Here is a 19,829-nt window from a genome sequence, read left to right as displayed (position 1 = left end):
TTCTTGCCTATATAAAATGAAGACATGCATGTTGCAACCCAGAATTGACATTTCAGCTTAGACTGAAGAACATAAAACCTACACGAGTATTTACAGGTAAGTTAAGTTAAGCTTTGAAAGATATTTGTTTGCGTCTTAACGCACACTTAACTTCGTGTTTGAAGTCTATCAAATTGTATGTACTATTTTTCTTAGGATGTTTTATGGATACCTTAGATACATGCACGACTTTATGTATACCATTTTTTCTACAATCCGTGACAGACCAAAACATGTTTTAATTGTTTTTCAACCGATATGTATTTTGATAATTAATCAAGTTTGTTCATGCTCTTGTGAGTCAAAAACAGTGTTTCTCACAGTTCAGACAAATTATATTAGTTATGGCGTAGCATTGTCAATTGCGAGTATTTTCACACATAACGTAGCGTACAACTTGTAAACAGCTGGCATTATGGCGTTGTTAAGTCTTGGTTCCCACTTAAGCTTGGTTCCCACTAGCGACGCAACGCAAGGACGTAACGCAACGCAAGTGAATTGACCAATCACAAGCGATGGCTTATTCGCTTGTGATTGCTAACTGTCTATAACTCCGCTTGTCATTGGAACACATGACCAATCGGGAATGATTGGATAGTGCGAACTATCGCTTGTGATTGCGTTGCGCCTATTTCGTTCCGAAGCGCACGTTCACGCCTACCTCACCCACTACACCACCCACGATTGTCTGAGGTCACGCCCTTCTTTTGGAAAAGTTGATTCCTTTATACATCTGTAGCAGAAGTTATGCAGTATATCCTATCTGTAAGAGGAGGGGTGGGTGGGAAATTGTAATCGAAGATGGACCAATCAATACACAAGCTATCTCTTCTAACATTTATTTTAGTTAAAAATGTATTTCTATGATACTCGCATACAAAGATATTTGGTAATAAATTCGTCACCGAGCCTGTCATAAATTAGCTTACATATGTTCATACATGATATAAGCTTGTGCTCTTGGTGGGTTAGAATTTCTCATTAAGGGTAGACATTTACTCTTCATCACAGAACCCAATATTAATGAAAAGTTTTCTTACATTACATGATTCATGTTTAAAGACAAGGGTATTCAATCAAACGCTTGAGCACCGCCATAGGGAAGTAAAGTTCAGGTTCAACGAATTTAAACACTTTCCTCATGAGCTCCTTCCCAGGGGCGTGTATGAGGCAACTGGGAGGCGAGTGCTGAGGATGGTTCTGGAATGAATATATCTTGACGATCGACATCGACAAACGAAAGCCGAATATAATAGTCCCTTAGCACCAAAGCTAATTGTGTTTAAAGGTGTTCGAGTCCGTCGTAACGACCCAGAAGATAAATAAGCAGCGCATCTATAATTTAATTATTTTCTGTTCTTATTCTTTCTACGAAAGCTTTTAAGTTAACGACAGTCCAATCTGCGTGATTGTAGGCCATGGTACATGCGATAGGCCATGGTACATGCGATAGGCCATGGTACATGCGATAGGCCATGGTACATGCGATAGGCCATGGTACATGCGATAGGCCATGGTACATGCGATAGGCCATGGTACATGCGATAGGCCATGGTACATGCGATAGGCCATGGTACATGCGATAGGCCATGGTACATGCGGTAGGCCATGGTACATGCGGTAGGCCATGGTACATGCGGTAGGCCATGGTACATGCGGTAGGTCTACACATCGGAGTGATTGCCTTTGATTTTACCGACAATCAGCCGTCCATTTGTAGGGACAGAACTTTGGAACCAATTATTAAACACTCACTGATAATTTTACTCGTTTGCTGTTAAACAGTGTGCATTCCATCATAGTCGCGCCTGCAACAACAACTTAAGTAGTCAAACTGGGACATACAAAAGATGGACCGGTAAATTAAATAATAACATAAAAGAACTCATAATCTCACATATTTCCCTAGCAACTGTAATCGAAAGGATAAATAGAATGGTCTATAAATCTAGGATATTCGTAAACGTATTTTTCTCTTTTTATAAAGGTATATTGAGAGTATGATGTGCTTAGCATATGTTATATTGGTTTTGTCTGCAGTACAGCTTACCACAACTCGAGGCAACACCACATTGCATTTGCAGCAAAGAAAAGGTAAGGCCTGCATTTACTACTATTCATCACTATATCAAATCTGTCTACATTGACGTAATACGTACTCGTGACAAAACACATTAATTTGACCATTGAACTATCCGTGATTACAAAATGTATGCACTAACTAATACTAATAGTGTTATGATTCACATAAATATAATTAAAAAACGCCTTCGTCTGATTAATTTTTGAATCGTATATACTGTATTCATTTTTTACAAATTTTTCTAATCGAAGAATTAGAAACTCATATTTAAGTTTTCCAGCAGGGTCCGATATCTCACTTGACCAGATCCAGAAAATTCGGATATCTGCAAGTTTTCCTGATCTAGAAGTCAGATATCCGAGTTTTCCCGATCTGAAATTCAAATATCTGAGTTCCGCATCTAAAAGTGAGTTTTTTCAGATCTAGAAATGTCGTATATCTGACTGTCCCAGATCTAGAAAAGACAGATGCCGTTTGAATAACCGCCTCCGTCGAATAAACGCCCTGCCAATTTCCCATAGAATAAGTGGCCCCGCCATATTCATAATATTATACAGTCCATTACACAAAATACTGTATTATAACATGTTTTTATTTGTAGTAGACTTTTCATTGTTCGCGTTGATGTTTCTAACTTTTTTTAAGGGGGCGCCAAAAAAACAAAAGTACACATGAAACCAATATAAACTATTAACACAATGTAATAAAATATGAATGTTTTGTTTATCCAACGGTCCAAAAACTATAACTCAGTTCATGATTGCCACACAGAGCGATCGATAGGTTATAACACACTGTTTAGAATTCTATAAAATTCGTTTTCAAAGTTTGAGTTGACATATAAAATGAAGTATGGCATTTACGTCAGTCCGGTCGAGAAAAGGTCATTTCAGGTGAGAGAGGTTTGTTTTACGATACGAATATCATTATGTAACCCTGGATAGAAAATAATTTATATAATATATGTCAAACAAGTCACATGCCCTTTCTTTATGGTTGTATTTGGTTTATTTGCCAGCGTGCGCCGGACAACATTTTGAAACACTATTGTATATACATTTACAGGCATGAGACGCTCTCTCAACCGCCTGGTGCCAAACTATTACCCTCTAATTAATTATTAAACGGTGAGGATGAATACTGTAAGAATGACAAAAAACCGTCCCAACCGAGAGATATGTTTAGTTTTAGAATATTTATGAACACGTACCAAGTCTGTTGGTATCTCGTTTAGCCACAGAAGACGCCCAGCCCCAAGTGCACATGTTTTCTTCTGAGTTGTGAACATTTGTTGTGATCATACATTTGTAGATATTGTACCCTGATGTTTCATGCGTGGATAGTGCGATTATTAGTCGCATCAAGACCCAGCTAGTTACACACCGACTCTAATACGGCTACAACAGGCTACTTCTGATTAGTCTAAGTTCTAGACTGCGGTAATATTTATTACACAATGCGTTTAATACGTATAATACTTTAGTTTTCAGACACAAATCGACAACTGGTGGACTCACTCGCAACATAAAAATACACAATCTAATAGACTTGGGGAAAACATGTGACGTGCCGGAATGTTATTACCTGGCCTATGACGTTAGACAAATTAATGGATAGCACCCTCTGAATGCAATTTTGGTTGATAACTTTTATAATTTATATTCATTCAATTATTATTATCAATTAAAACAAAAAGTGTTTTATTGGAGTTGTGATTTATAAAAACCCTACAATATTACTTTTATAATATTTAGCCTTTGTAGGCTATGCCTGTAACAAACGATGACCCTGTCTTTCATTGCATGCTATAAGGCTAATTCCGATTGAAATCATCTATTTCCGAATATAAAAGGTAATGTATTAACGATACATCAATCGGCAACGATTGATTTTAATTTAAAGCATGAGTAATCAATTTTTATTGACACTTTGGCCTATCTTCCCTCGAGCGTGCATATTCTGTACAATGCGCAGAAATCAGTTCAGCCCTCCACTCACCACCAATTTCGTTTTCTCCAATCTCATTCTTAGTTGTCCTTTCATGGATAAAATAGTAGGCCTGAATAAGAATAATTCCTAAATTGCAGTGTCTTAAACCGCACCGGTACCGACAGAATGCGGTGCTGACGGGATGCGTTGAACAAATCAAGGGTCTTGGTGATTCGCTTAATCGAATACAGAGGGGTCGTCGGCCTCCGATAACTGAATATTGATAACATCAATAGGGCAAAAAAATGTTGATATGGGCCTAAAATTATAATATATAATTTAAAAGGTTATTACGACCATCAACATCACATGATATCTTGTGTAGGACATGTTAGGCCACAATATTTAAATCGCCTTATCAATTACAATATTGTATGCCACCATATGCCTAGCCACCATAAGCCTTGAGAAGAATGTTATTGATGTACGCAAACTAATTCCTCCGTGATATAAGGCTCCACTCCTAAAACAATTAAATTAAAAATGAACTAAACAAAATACATGTAGATCGATTAGGCCCACGTCGACTGGATTGGTCTCCTTCAACTCACTGCCTCCGTAAATGATATAATACTGACGCTTAGGTAATGACATTATTATTTATTTGGGATATTATGGAAATAGGCACTGGAGACGCTAAAGTGCGTTTACGCCCCCACACTCGTGAATTAAATGTTCCACGATCTCGTAATATCGAAAACATTTGAAGACAGCATTTTCAACTTTAGAGTTTCATCTGGTTACACATAATAATATAAATACATAACATAACACTGTGAGAATGATAGTCTAAAAGTTATTCGTTTGTCAGGCCCATCGTTAGTATCGATTATTAACGTGATTGGTTGACGTGATGCGATTGGGTAAGTTTTTGAAGTGTTAGGATTGAGCAAGTCATAACCACACTTTCTAATGAGGGCGCCTTCGGAATAAAAAAAAAAGAAACCTCAATCTATGAATTTGTTATCAAATCTTGTATTGACTTGGATTTAAAGATTCAAAAAGCACAATGTGATGTTGTGTAATGTGAATACAATTTGTATTATTGTTCAGGGGACTAATAATACTATCACACTCCAGCCCCATTAAATATAGTAATGACGCCATAGTTATATAACATTTCCATCATGACGACAGCTTAAACAGCTTAACTTGATAAATGGGCTAACTCAATCAGACAATTAGAATTTTGTCAAGAGGGAAAAACAGGGACACTTCCCTACTTTGGGATATTATAACACATTAACTAAAAAGGCAATGTCTGGTTATACGTCTTAAAATGAGTAATAGTTTTAAAGGACAACTTCACCGAGGACCATATATTTTAGGGATGTACATCGCAAAATCTACTATAAGCAAAAAAAAAAAAAAAAAATCAACATTTATATTTTTTACGATTTATTTACAAAGTGTGTTTAATAGAAATTGTCGCGATTTGCCAGACTTTGCCAGAAACTCATGACGTAAATTTTGCGATGCACCTGTGACGTCACAGCAATTTACGGCGACGGCTGTACGGCGATATCCTAAAGCGTGGTTCCCACTAGAACGTAACGCAAGGACGTAAACGCAACGCAACGCAAGCGTTTTAACCAATGACAAGCGAAGTTATAGACAGTTAGCAATCACAAGCGAATAAGCAATCGCTTGTGATTGGTCAATTCACTTGCGTTGCGTTACGTCCTTGCGTTGCGTCGCTAGTGGGAACCACGCTTTAATCTCGCGATGGTTTTGAAATCATATGTGCATCCCTAATACGTTGTAAATATGGTCCTCGGTCAAGTTGTCCTTTAAAGCGTGGTTCCCACTATATAGGACACAACGAAAAGACGCAAAGTGCCGTATGAACATAACCTTGCGTGTCATACAATTGGAAAACAAACACCGTCGCAGAAATAATGATTCAATGCGAAAAGAAAGATGTCTTACGTTGCGTCGGTTACGTTGCGTTTATATTTTTTAATGAGAACCAATTAAACATTTTTAAACGATTTATTGAGATAAATGTAATATTATTCTGGAATAATGTTAACCACGGGAACTTTTATTAACGTGTGCTGACGAAACACGGCGTTATCTACACCCCCGGTTGTGTCAAAATATTTACCCAGACTATGTCTGTCTGCGAATTAGAGAGAGGAATGTGGACACTCTGAATTTCTAACCCTTAATACATCATTTCCGTTCAGTAGGACAGCAAAAAACACCCCTAAAAAATAATTTAATAAAAACTAGATATTGGATAGTGCCACCATGACCACTCTGTTCATCATTAGATAACGAATCGGTGCTTTTAAACGATTTATTGAGATAAATGTAATATTATTCTGGAATAATGTTAACCCACGGGAACTTTTATTAACACGTTTTCTTCTAAATGGAGCCAGGAGTTTTATGTGTGAACGTAGCTTAACGGACGGTAACAATGTTTAACATACTATCGGCAAACTTCTGCTAGTCAACATGACTCGTTACAAGCGATAGCTCTTGTCGTCGCCTGCTACGCGCCGCACTTTGTAAGTAATTATAGTCGCACTATTTTATAATAACCTTAACGTTGTCGCATTTTTTTATTTAAGTTTTACCATTACAAACGTTTTTACGAACGTATCTAAACCGTAACAAGGCCAAGTTCTCGCTAAGAAGTAATTTGACCAATCACAAGCGCTGATGATCCATCTGCGTTGGGAAGGGGATTACGTGTTTAACGCATCATCCTCATAGATCGTCGTTAAGCTATCGGTGTGGTTGTATACAAGCGAGGCATCCTCATAATAACGGGAGGTAAAGCTGATGTATACATCATTTTGTAGTAGGATCAAAGCTCGGGAGTAGCTGTACTTAGTACGTCAGTAGCAAGGTTATCTCCCTTGTAGATTTACAAGCTATCCAGGGGACAAATACTAATAGGCCAAAGCTGCGGCAATAATTATAACACCTATAGGCCTAAACGCACTGTTCTGTAATATTTATATAGTTGTCATATTTTGTCACCATCCAACTGTGATTTTAATTACAAAACTTAATCTATTATCAACGATTTCCTTGGCTAACAGTAAAACATAAATATTATTGTAACATAGTTAATTATACAGTACAACATATTATAGTATTAGTTGTAAGTTAATGTGTTCGGCAACGTGTGCTGACGAAACACGGCGTTATCTACACCCCCGGTTGTGTCAAAATATTTACCCAGACTATGTCTGTCTGCGAATTAGAGAGTGGAATGTGGACACTCTGAATTTCTAACCCTTAATACATCATTTCCGTTCAGTAGGACAGCAAAAAAAACCCCTAAAAAATAATTTAAAAAAAAATAGATATTGGATAGTGCCACCATGACCACTCTGTTCATCATTAGATAACGAATCGGTGCTTGTCTTCACAATGATATATAAGTGGCTAAGGGAACATTCATTTATTAAATCTTTGTGATCAGCTAAAAATAAATCAAGATAGAACTACGCCATAAAAACGCATAATGTATATTAAGCCTATGTGGAACTTTACAGAATAAAATAATGGTGGATTATAAGCTCGAAAATGAGAAAAGGTCACACGCCATTTAAAAAGCATTTAAAATGTCATGACCATTTAACTAAAAACAAATTAGGCGTTTGGCAGAATTAGAAAGAAAAACGAACAAAGATTTGATCTCAAATTGCCTATACCATATTAAACCATAAACTATTTAAAATCAACTTTTATTAAATTTTATTTTAATTTGTTAGCCTCGGGTCTTTGATTACAGGGCAAAATTCAATGTTGTTTCTCGATGCCTAATCACTTCCTGACTATGCCATCGTCAGTAAGTAGAAACAAGTTTGTTGGTTTTGCCCAAAGTAGGCTACGGTATCAGACATAAGTTGGATTTAGATAAACGTCAGCCTTTAATTGAAATGTTTTAACGCTCCCAGACTTCAGTAGAAAGATTGGTGTTTAGTACAAAGAAAATAAGTAGCAGTTATTAAATTAAATAAGTTATTAAAATAAATAAGATTTATAAAGAAAATATTATCGTGCAGTTATACATTTAAATCGTAATACCGTGTTATAACCGTGGTTCATAATCACAGGTTGTATTAATATGAATTCATATGTGTTTAAGAATTTTATCAAAAGATGATACTTCGCTTAATAGTTGGTTAATTATTGATTTTTACATCTGGTTTGAGAATTTGAAGAAGAAATTGTTTTGAAAATTGGGATAAAACTATGCTAAATGTTGCCAAATTATGCCAACCAGATTTCAGTCATCATTTTCAACTTGTTGTTAGAGTGGACGCAGTTGCTGCTGTAGGTTTTGGAATTAAGAATTTAGCAACTTTACTCAGTTTGTTTCTATTCCTCAATTCCAGAAATACGTGTGTTACTAAAAGTCTGTTTCTGCAACTTATATTTTTACAAAGTATCAAGAAAATACTGTACTACTATACTGAATACACAGACCTATGAGTATTTGACGGTAATGCTTTATAACCCCATTAATGAAAAATTCCCCTTTGGCAAAATCAATTGTCACTATTTAAATAAATCATATCACGAATAAATGACAACATTCTTTCTTTTTGAAGTTTACCAATAATGTTCCCCTGAGGCTGTTATATTTCCAAGAAACATTCTTTGAAAATAGGCGTCTGTTGACCCGTGGTTATTGACCATTGGTGTGGAAAGTGGTCAATTTGACCAATACTGTAGTTTTCGACCCCTATGATACCAACCAATTATAGAAGTAACTATTTTGGAAATTGCTTATTTTAGTGTGAATTCCTTCAACGTTCCCCATTAATAATAGTATATAGACTTTATACATAGGAACTGTGATTGAGATTTTTGTCATCCTTCCAACTATTCAATATTTTAAACCTATCATTTATTATTGCACTAGAATACTGGGCCTGATAGTAACCTCTTGACATGAGATGAAATGATAAAAGTTGATAGTAGTAGTAGTAGGTTCATTCGACATTATACAGTACAATATGATCTTAGCTAAAAATCACCAGAATTTACATAACCATTACTATCGAAATTTTTCTGAGGACGTTCACTAAATAAAAACCCATATAAATAAAAATTATTATATATCATTATTTATTTTTCGAAAAATAATTTTAGAAAAATTTAAAAATAAGTAAACACAAATTAAGTTGAGTCTACAGTTTGCTGGTCCTTGCTAGAAAGTGTTGTTGTAAAATTATCTTAATTTTTGTGTTTGTTTTCGGTTATCTAAATCTAAACATGTATTTACCTGTCTGGTAGCGGCGTTGAATAATAAAACATATTGATACAAGACAAACAAGCGGGCGATCGTGGTTAATGACTGAAAGTAATGCAAACTCTTGAGACAGTAAAAATGGAAAATATTAATGAATTTTGTCTCGATATTCTAGAATTGTAGGCCTATATACAACTGATGAGTCTGCTAATCAAATGTCTTCTAATCAAATTCTGAAAATGATGAAATAGATTTCTCTCGGTTCTGTCTCTTTATTTGGAGTTACAATGGTGTTCTATTCGATGGATCGTCTGCAGGTATCTGGAATTGTTGTTGTACAATCACTTGTTTTTAAATGTATATGTAATCATGGTAAACAAAAGACGAAATGGTTCCAGAAGTAATCTTCTTTTAAAAAAAACTGTAACTATACTTTGTCATAAAAAAAGAAAGTTCTGAATAATCATAACGAAATGAAAACCATATAGTACTAGGGTTACTTGTTCAAATGATGATCTTAAAAAAAAGTTGTTTCGCTGTTATAATTTATAGCAATGGCGATGGTTGTCAAATCAAATTGTAAATAGATAAATCATTAATATCTTCATTTTTTGGTCCGTTTACAATATTTTGATTCAAGTTTTATAGTCAAAACAGAACTATAACTTCGGTAATCTCAGAACTTGAAAGGAGATTCTAAAATATACCGCATTATAACTCAATTTATATAAGCATGTAATAATCGGCTATAATAATGTTTGTAAAATAATTAGTTCAACTTATCCAAGGTGTGTTATAGATTTTCGACTATTGGCGTTATAAATGATCTGAAATTGCCCGAGTCCTGGAAAACTTTTCCCTCGTTGGAAATCACTTGAATATGCTGTCTCTTAGGAGAGATTATCTGTTAAATTGTATTGATTGTGTAAAAATGTAGGTATGTGTTGATTTATTGACTAATTTAGTTTTCCTTTCATGAGACTTCGCTATATTATAAGTAATAATTTATATTTACGTGGTCGTCCCTAGTACAATTAACGCAACCCACAGATTGAATTGTGATTTCTTATCAACAATTTATAATGTTTTGGTGGTCTGTTCGTTTCCGGCGATGTTTTAAGTGTGTGACCATTCCAATGACCCGGTGGTGTCTTTGGGCTTAATTCTCTTAATAGAAGTTGATATATTTTAGTACCAAGGGACTTTGGCCAATTTTACGGTATATTTTCTTTTACTCTTGTCTATATCTTTGGAATGTTTCACTATCCATTGAGGATGGAGTTCAAGGTCAGGTGGGCCCTCTTGAAACCCTCTTATCGGGAATCCAGAATTGGCAAAAATCCCAGTTTAATCAGCGCATCTCGCTGTGTAGCATCTCTGGCGACGAGCCAAAATGTCCGTTCATTGACCAGTTGAAGTTGTCTCGGACCGTCAGAGATCAACTACAACACTGACCAAAAGGTAATTATTATGGTTTTAACATACAATGGCAACAGATATTTTGTCACAAATGTACTGTATTATTTGTTTGAATTCAATACAACTTCAAATATGACCGTGAATATCGTAAACATTGTATATTTGAAATCTAAAGCGTGGTTCCCACTAGAACGCAACGCAACGTAACGCAGCGACGTATCGACGCAAAGTGATGTATTACGTAATCGCAAGTGGGAACCGACGACGCAACATTGCTGTAAAAATCGCAGGTTTGATTTCACGCAGGCGGGGGCAAACACAATGATTGAAAGGGCATTTTCTTACGTTGCGTAGATTGCGTTACGTTGCGTCGCTAGTGAGAACCAAACTTTAATGTTAGTCGCGCACGTCCTAGAAAAAGATATGTCCAAACTATTAATTCGTTTCTCTTTAATAATAATTTCGTTTTCATTTGTAGCAAACTGTGTGGTTTCATTACAATGAGTTTGAAAGGCTATTGCGTACGGACCGTGATTTAAAATGTTATTTTATTCACACTGTAAAAAATACACAATGTGATCATGGTTCCTATGTTCAAAATTTATCATGTTATTTAAAAAGACTAAATTATTTAAATAGAATAAAAACAGAACGACGTTGCGGTAAATGCAGTCTAGACAACAATCCATGATTAAAATAATCTTCTATTATATACCATTAATTATATAATAGTCTACTACTAGGCCTATAGTATTTATTTACCGGATCATGGGGGGTTAAACATTGTACACAGATAGTTCAATGACCTTTATTGACTGAATCGGTGTGGATGAGTCGGCTACTAAATTATCCCGCCCAATTAAACAGTCTGTCATTATTGTTTATTTCTATTTCAAAGATATAGAAACTTTTTTGTTGGTGACTTACCGTTGTAAGTGTAGCCGATCTTTCAACATAGTTCAAATCGTAGGGTTACGCACAATCATGCATCGGTACATACTCATCATGACAAAGTAAAATGGCTTGAAATGAAAATATAGAACCCCTCCTTTGGGACACCCCTATACATGAGATACCCCTATTCAGGGGGTAACCAAAGGAGATCATTTCCCGTGAAGCGATCGAGAGACAATGTTATGTTTTATGTCACTGCACTGACCTTGAGAGAACGATTCTCAAAAAATCCTCCCCACCCAGGGGACAGAAATGGGTACTGGTATTCAGACTCGTTTGTGTGGGAGAAGTGGTCGTACCATGCAGTGGATCGAGTCTAGCCCAAACGCCAAGTAAATGGAGATGGGCACTACGGCCGTTAGAGAAGCTTTACTTTCGACATGGGGATCTTTCGCTGGGTTTTAAAAGTTTCATCTGAATAGCGTTTCTACTGTATATAGATTTATATTCTTTATTTAAAAAATTCAAACTAAAATTGTAAGAACTTACTTACTTACTTATGGCGAGTGGAGTCCTCGAACCACCATGGCCCTCCAAAGTTCTTTGTAAGAACTAATGAAGAAATAAATATAAAAAAAAAAAAGTCGCGAACAAAAATGACCAATCTATAAAGCGTGCATGCACAGTAACTGCATTGCATGAACCAAATCAAACCTATACGCATTTAAGACTAATAAGCGAGAAAAAAAGGAAAATAACACTTTCTGGTAAAAATTGAAAAATCATGTCAATATACACTTTTTATTTCGTAGTAAATTGTTTTAATTAAGAGCGTGGGTCGTTTTTTTGTTGTAAAAAGTTAGAAATTCTAAGAAAAAATCGATATAAGATTATAACTAATGTTTACTGAGAATTTTCGTCGGTGATCTCCGGCGTTTAATTCATAAATCGTAAAAAATCAATAAAAGGGGAACGAGTAACAATAATTATGAATGAAACAATTTCGTGGTGTTTGTGGTTCTAACCAATGAGTAAAGACCAATGTTACAGATACTCCGCCCTTTAACACCTGATTGGTTGAACAGTAACTATCTATTCACAATAAATACACGTTTGTACTACAGCCTCGAAATTGTAAACAGTAGAAACACAACTGAACCAAACCTAGACAAGCTTGGTGTGATACCCGCCAGATATTTATATTTTTTTCACGTTTAGAGGATTTTCATCTATTTTCATACTCAGTTGTACATTCTAGTCGAGTTAAATACTTATTAGCTATTTTCAAAGATGAATTTGCCGAAGCATTCGATTATATTAGCAATGTTTTTATACAACATGATCACGACTTCATCAGGTAAGGTTTCAACATTAATGCCATTTTTTCCATTCCTCTTGCATGGTTTTGTTTGCTATACAACATTACAATTAAATTGTATGTATTTCCATTAGGGCTTAGTATTCACAATTTAACGAGGGCGCCATTTCTGAATAGTGTTAATACGGCGTACAAACAGTACCATTTAGTTCCCACACTAGGACGAAACTCAAGGACGTAAGCTCAACGAAAGTGATTAAATAATAATAATAATAATATCCTGAATTTATATAGCACCTAATGTTTTTTTGGATCAAACACGTATGGAAACATACTCACATAATGCAGCTAGTAATCAGCGCAAAGTTGTGTCTTGATCTAACCGGGTTCCCATTTATACACCTGGGCTGGGTGGAGAGAGGCAAACGTAAAGCTTGGTTCCCACTAAAGACGCAACGCAAAGACGTAGACGCGACGTAAAGCTTGGTTCTCACTAGAACGTAACGCAAGGACGTAAACGCAACGCAAGCGTTTTAACCAATGACAAGCGAAGTTATAGACAGTTAGCAATCACAATCGAATAAGCCATCGCTTGTGATTGGTCAATTCACTTGCGTTGCGTTTACGTCCTTGCGTTACGTTCTAGTGGGAACCACGCTTTACCTTGCGTCTACGTCTTTGCGTTGCGTCTTACAAGCTTGGTTCCCACTAGAACGTAAGACGCAACGCAAAGACGTAGACGCAAGGTAAAGCGTGGTTCCCACTAGCGACGCAACGTAACGCAACGTAAGGAAATGCCCTTCCTATAATTGTGTTTGCCCCCGCCTGCGTGAAATCAAACCTGCTATGTTTGCAGCATTGTTGGGTCGTCGGTTCCTACTTGTGATTACGCAATACAGCACTTTGCGTCGACACGTCGCTGCGTTCTAGTGGGAATCACGCTTTACGTTCCGTTACGTCATTGTGTTGCGTCTGTAGTGGAAACCACGCTTTAGTAAAGTATCTTGCCTACGGATAAAAGCAATGGGGCGGGAGTTGGATTCGAACCTGGAGCTCACGATCAGTAGTCCAACGTCCAACACACTGCGCCACACGATGAATTAGAATTGGATTAAGGATTAATCTGTAAAGGGTACGTTAGGTGATTTAATTACGGTGTACAATGCCTATAAATCTGAAACGTACTTACGTCTTATTCATATTTCTCCGTTTCTACCGTTATATAAATATCTCTGCAAACAGCCGGTTCTCGTCTCCAAAATGCATTAACCCAACAACCGTTGTCATGGATTTGGCCTGCTGGTCTAACCGCATAGCGCCTGTATTTATAAAAGCATCGACCAGAGTTCGAATCTCGGTTACCACTCACGCAGATTTTCTTACTTTTTATACGCGATTTTACAAAATCATTTTAAATATTCTTGTTGGTCATTTTTTTAGTAGGCCTTAGCAGTAAAAATAAATTTTGTTTAATTTGTTTGGTCTCCAACAGGGGGAGATTGTTATGAATTATACAAACCAGACACTAAAGGATGTTATGATCGAATTTTAACTAACATCACCAAGAAAGATTGCTGTGCATTAGAAGGGGAAGGCGGAACTAGTTTTGGGTGGACAGAGACAGACGCAACTACTGCTCATATATTTCGACTTTGGTTTGATGTCAGTGGAACTCCGGACTGTAAGCCATGTAAAGGTAAGTTAATCTCAGTCGGTAGGAGCTCTTCAAAATGGTTCACATTATGACAATTTAACAAATGAACTCTTAATTGCCCTTAACTACATTTAGTATGCTATCATTTTCGTTAGAACTTTCCCGAAAGTTGGGAGGGATCGTTGTGCTTTCCCTAAAGAATCAACGCTTCTTGGAATATGCGATGTAATTTTTTTTATTCGAAGCTAATAATAGAATGTTCCCTATAATTGGTTGCTGAATCTATTTGAGATAGGTCTATTATATTATACTTAAAAACCCGCCGAAAAGTATGTACAGTTCATGACATTTTCATAAAAAGGTCTATAGGTCATCCTAGGCCAACTACCCTCGTTATTACATATTCGATTGATGTATTACCAACGAGGGACTCTCAAAACATTTGGAACATTATTTTTTTTATAGTAATAATCTTAGTTATATAAGTTCTACATCTCAACGGAATTACTAACATTTCTACAATGAAAGTGTCCGAATTTTATTTCTTTTATTACCAAACTGTAACTAAAGTCAACTAGTTTTTAGTAGAACATACATTTTGAAGCAAACCTTAGAGAACTTATGGATTATTTAATTATGAATTTCATTCCAAGAATTTATTATGGTCATACTAAAGTGATTTTGTAGGTATTATGTTTATAGGCCCGAAGGCCTATATGTGGATTGATAAAAACTACAGAAAAACTTTTAGATTTAATTAGAAGACATTCTGATCACGAACTGCAATTGCCATTTAGCATTATTTCCCTCAAACCACTCGTTCAATTTCCTTCTTAGCGAAAAAGCAATAGCGACCTCTCATTTTCGGACGGTAAACAAAGAAAGTAAAATCGACCAGTGTATACTGGGCTAAAGGGTCTTTCACACCTGTTCCGGCACGGTTCCGATACGGCGAATGGAACGCCAATGTTTCGTTTTCACGACGCTACACGCGGGTATGCGCCAATCGATATGCACGTACGTAGCCGCGTAAAAACGAAACATTAACGTTCGATTGGATTTGCCGTCGCCGGACCGGAACCGTTCCGGAGCAGGTGTGAAAGGCCCTTTACGGATGCGCAGGTTATTTTGTATAACTATGATCGTCTGTTCTGAAGTTTGCTTTGCATTATGGGTATAAACCTCTCTGTTTACTATATCGAAACGGGATTTAGTTGTTGTTGGAGAGGACGATTGTTGTTAATGCCGATAATAACATTTTTGTTTCTAATTTGTAGTGAATTGTGACGATGTTGATTGTGGTCCTGACAAGAAGTGTAAGATGAAGAACGGCCGTCCTCGATGCGTCTGTAACTTAAACTGCAGTAAATTTGATGCCGAATATGATGGTCCAGTGTGTGGTACCGACGATAACACATACGAACGCCCGTGCAATTTGTATCGCAGCCGTTGTCGTCTCAGGCAGTCCATTGAAATTGCATACTATGGCGTCTGTAGTACAAGTAAGTGTCAACGAACTTGTATTCCTGCGGTGTCAAAGTGCTAAATATTCACAAATGTATTAATGAAAATTAATTTCATCTATCCAATTAAAATTAAAATTTTAATTAAATGTCACAACCATGATTATCCAAACACCAAAGATTTCCTTCCAAATGCCAATGCCATGTTTATTTTATGTTATAATGCATTGATTTAACGACGTGGGGTTAATATGTCACGTTAATGCCACGCTAGACTTAATTATGTAATATCGTAATAATAATTAGTATTATTACGGAAGTCTGCCACCTGTACACATAGACGTCATCGATTAACTGTTATTACTTTCAACCTGTCTTCCATGTCTACTTTACTTGTATCCTAATGATGTTTTAATTTATTGTTGTTTGTCTTCCTTCAAAGACATAAGCAATCACACAGTTTAGTCATTGCTAACTTAGGATACTTACCCTACTTCCTATACCAGAGTCACACAGGAAAGAGTCACTCTTCTCTAGTTAGAATGAGATGGCGATAGCCCAACTTAAATAAATGGAAGTGTGAATACGAGGGATGTTGTTATAGTACACGGCTAAAAAAAGCCTTCTATTTGAAGGAACAGTATTTATATACAATACAGAACATGAAACAAGAAATTGTTCATTTTCAGATTCATGCGAACACGTAACCTGTCCAAATGGACGATACTGCATCCAGGACCGTAACCGTCGACCCCACTGCGTAGAATGCCGTGCAACTTGTAAGAATGCGGCTGATGGTTTTGTATGCGGCAGCGACAACATCTCGTATGAATCTAAATGCCATCTACAGCTACATAGTTGTCGCTTTAAACAAGTTACTAAAACAGCAGACGATAGGTGCAATGGTAGGTGCAAAATATTTTTTTTTTATCATCTGTGTACATCGTTTTTTTATGTTTATTTTTGGCATGTTCCTGAGATTAAATATCAAACATTATGCATACGTATTTTATTTTAGATACTCTTAATACTTGTGAGTTCACCAGCTGTATGGACGGAAAGAAATGCGTAGACACGCCTGACGGGGCTGAATGCGTCACGTGTGGTTTCAGTTGTAATAATTCCGACTATAAAGGCAAAGTGTGCGGGTCAGACAACGTAACATACGTCGATAGGTGTGCGTTAATGACAGAAAGCTGCCGTTACAACCCAGATTTAGAGCTGGCATTAAATACCTCTTGCGGTAAGTCCATGTTATTTAAGGTTGGCATCCTTCTTTCAAAATGTTACTAATGTTACCGAATGTTACTATCCGGGTAACTATCCATATAACGTTGTTTTCATAAACTCTGCGTTGTTCGTATTATTATTTAAACACAATTGTTATAAATCTATCAATAATTTATTTATAATTATTATTTATTGTAGATGGTGGACGTGGCGACTCTATCCCACCGTTCCTGTTGCCGTTCAGCAGCAATGAAGCAACCACTTACCAAAGTAATGTTGAATACGAAGTCGAAGAAGAAGACGAGAGAGAACAACAAATTACCACAAGTTACGAAGACAATACGTTTAACCAGTTTATACGGCAAGCTTTATCTCGAAGCAATCGCAATGGTAACAGGAGGCGGATAAACCAAACTAAAAAACACAACCAATCAGCAAAATCCGCTAACGGTAATCGTCATCCGTTTTTTCAGTAGGAAAAAAACACTATATATTAAACTTATATCAAGTAAGGCTATAAACACAAAGGTACATATTTGGAACAAGTTCCATTTATCCCACATTTACGTCACTGATAAATTGTTAGTTATCAAGACGTTGTTTTTAGATACGATGCATTCTCACGGTTTACTCGAGAGATTCCTCCTCCCCTTTCTATCTTGAGCTATCCACAGCATTATTTTATTTGTACAGTATATATTATAATCTCGAATTGTATCTTTTTCCGAGAATGGGTGCACTTACCTCCTCATAGTGCCAAATATTAGTATGAGCGTACATGCGCGCATGCCTACAAACCAGTCAGTGTTGTGATAGCCCTCGTGTACCAGCGTAATGTGACTCGATACCATTCCATTAGGATTTAGCATCCCGATTCAAGTCGCACGATGCTTTTAAAGCATAGTCAACAATAACTAGCAACTTGGAGTTTGCTAACAAAAGTTTCCCAGTGTAGACTTTTATTTTGCTTTCTGCAGTTTGCTGAAAGTAATCAAAATGGTCTACGCAAGAAACATCGAGGAACAAAGGAGAGCGTTAAATATTCAGTTCCGAATTTTGAAATAGTTTGTAAAGATTATTTTTGATTAAGATTTTGCTTAAATTAAGTGTATTTAGGTTTTGTATATTGCAGGTAAATTATAGAGTTCATATCTATTTTGTGAGTAATTATTAGCAGCCCATTTCTTAAATTGAAATGCTAAAAAGGTAATGACGTCTAATACCGGTAACAAAAAAGTGGTAATTTAAGGGCTCACAACCTGAACGAAAAACTTGACAAAATGCATAGAGCGACAGAGGGCGTGCTATTTAATATTTCGGTTCATATTGAAGAAGTAACTCGAGTTTTTTAACAAGCTTTTGTGGTGCCACCAATATATCGCAAGCCACATAATAAAAACTGGACATCAAATTAAAGTATGAAAGTATACTACCACACAATCCAAGTATACAACTTAATACTTTTGTCATTACCTTTCACGATTCATTGAACAAAATAATGTTATTCAAAATATGCATCAATATAAATATAAATCAAATTCCTCCAAATCAAAATGACATAAAATACGGTATTATTTATCAAATTACATATCTTATTTATCTGTGTTAGAATGTCGCTCTAATTTTTAAAACAATATTTTGGCCTTAATAATCATAATCTTTATCATAGCGATAATGACAAAGAGTATATGATCTTTTTTTAAATGATTCACTTATGTCAATTACTTTAACAACAAAATATAAGAATGATTCGAATGCCCATTTTTATTTATATTTATAATATTTATGAGGTAGAAATAGAATATAAAATATGTGTTATTCCTTTAAAAATCAATGTACAGTTATCAATAAATAAAATGATTTTACAAGGTTATAATGATGGAAATTGTTTCATTTTTTACCGAATACTATTTTTTTCCCGAAGGTAGAACATTTCCTGTTTTAATATCAGTTATAGCAGATTAACCAGAAATGAGAATAGGCGAAATCTGCCTAGAAGCGGTACTATTAGTGTAGCTCCGGATTTCTACTTTTTATTGTTATGAAAATAGGAATTAATCATTTTCAATATCTTACAGGTGTGACTATTTGTATAAAACATATTTCTGTAGAAGACTGATTGTTCTTTGAAACAAATGAATGAGTCAATTTTGGTGAATTTCCTATCTTAAACAATCCTGTAGCACCGCTTATTTGACTTATGCTTCACCGCTATCGGAAAGTAAAAATGTTTATGTTTTATCTTTACATAGGCCTAAACAAAAAACTACCCTTTAAATCTATATAATCTGTATCCGTGTTGAGTATTAGTACTAAAGAGTCTAAATGTATTTTAAAATTACTAATTATCTATAAGACCATTTACATTTAACAGTTGGGGCTGTCACATCACATTTTGTAAGGACGTCGGGTTGTTTCTCCTTTTTGATATCCATACCTGAGTATTACCTGAGTTAACAACAGTCTCTCTCACCTGTACAGTATATAATATGTCTGAGGCCAATAAACAAATTGGTTAG

At 35.8% G+C, this 19,829-nt stretch overlaps 1 protein-coding gene across 3 annotated transcripts; it reads left to right on the top strand.

Moving 5' to 3' along the window:
* Window positions 1–17: 17 nt before the first annotated feature.
* On the top strand, window positions 18–19,126 carry LOC144853952 (follistatin-A-like). Of its 3 annotated transcripts, none has more exons than XM_078711827.1 (7): window positions 18–96; window positions 2,027–2,133; window positions 14,462–14,659; window positions 15,895–16,119; window positions 16,770–16,985; window positions 17,099–17,323; window positions 17,509–19,126. In XM_078711827.1, exons 2-7 carry the CDS (start codon window positions 2,040–2,042, stop codon window positions 17,784–17,786), a joined length of 1,236 nt encoding a protein of 411 aa, XP_078567953.1. In that variant the 5' UTR covers window positions 18–96; window positions 2,027–2,039; the 3' UTR covers window positions 17,787–19,126. The 3 variants fall into 3 exon arrangements, with proteins under 3 accessions (XP_078567953.1, XP_078567952.1, XP_078567954.1); XM_078711826.1 differs by having other exon boundaries at window positions 14,456–14,659; XM_078711828.1 differs by lacking the exons at window positions 18–96; window positions 2,027–2,133 and adding an exon at window positions 12,616–13,002 and having other exon boundaries at window positions 14,456–14,659.
* Window positions 19,127–19,829: the final 703 nt, after the last annotated feature.

This window comes from Antedon bifida, chromosome 10, assembly GCF_963402885.1.
Source record: "Antedon bifida chromosome 10, ecAntBifi1.1, whole genome shotgun sequence".
Taxonomy (NCBI): Eukaryota; Metazoa; Echinodermata; class Crinoidea; order Comatulida; family Antedonidae; genus Antedon; species Antedon bifida.
This window is presented reverse-complemented; position numbering and strand designations above follow the sequence as displayed.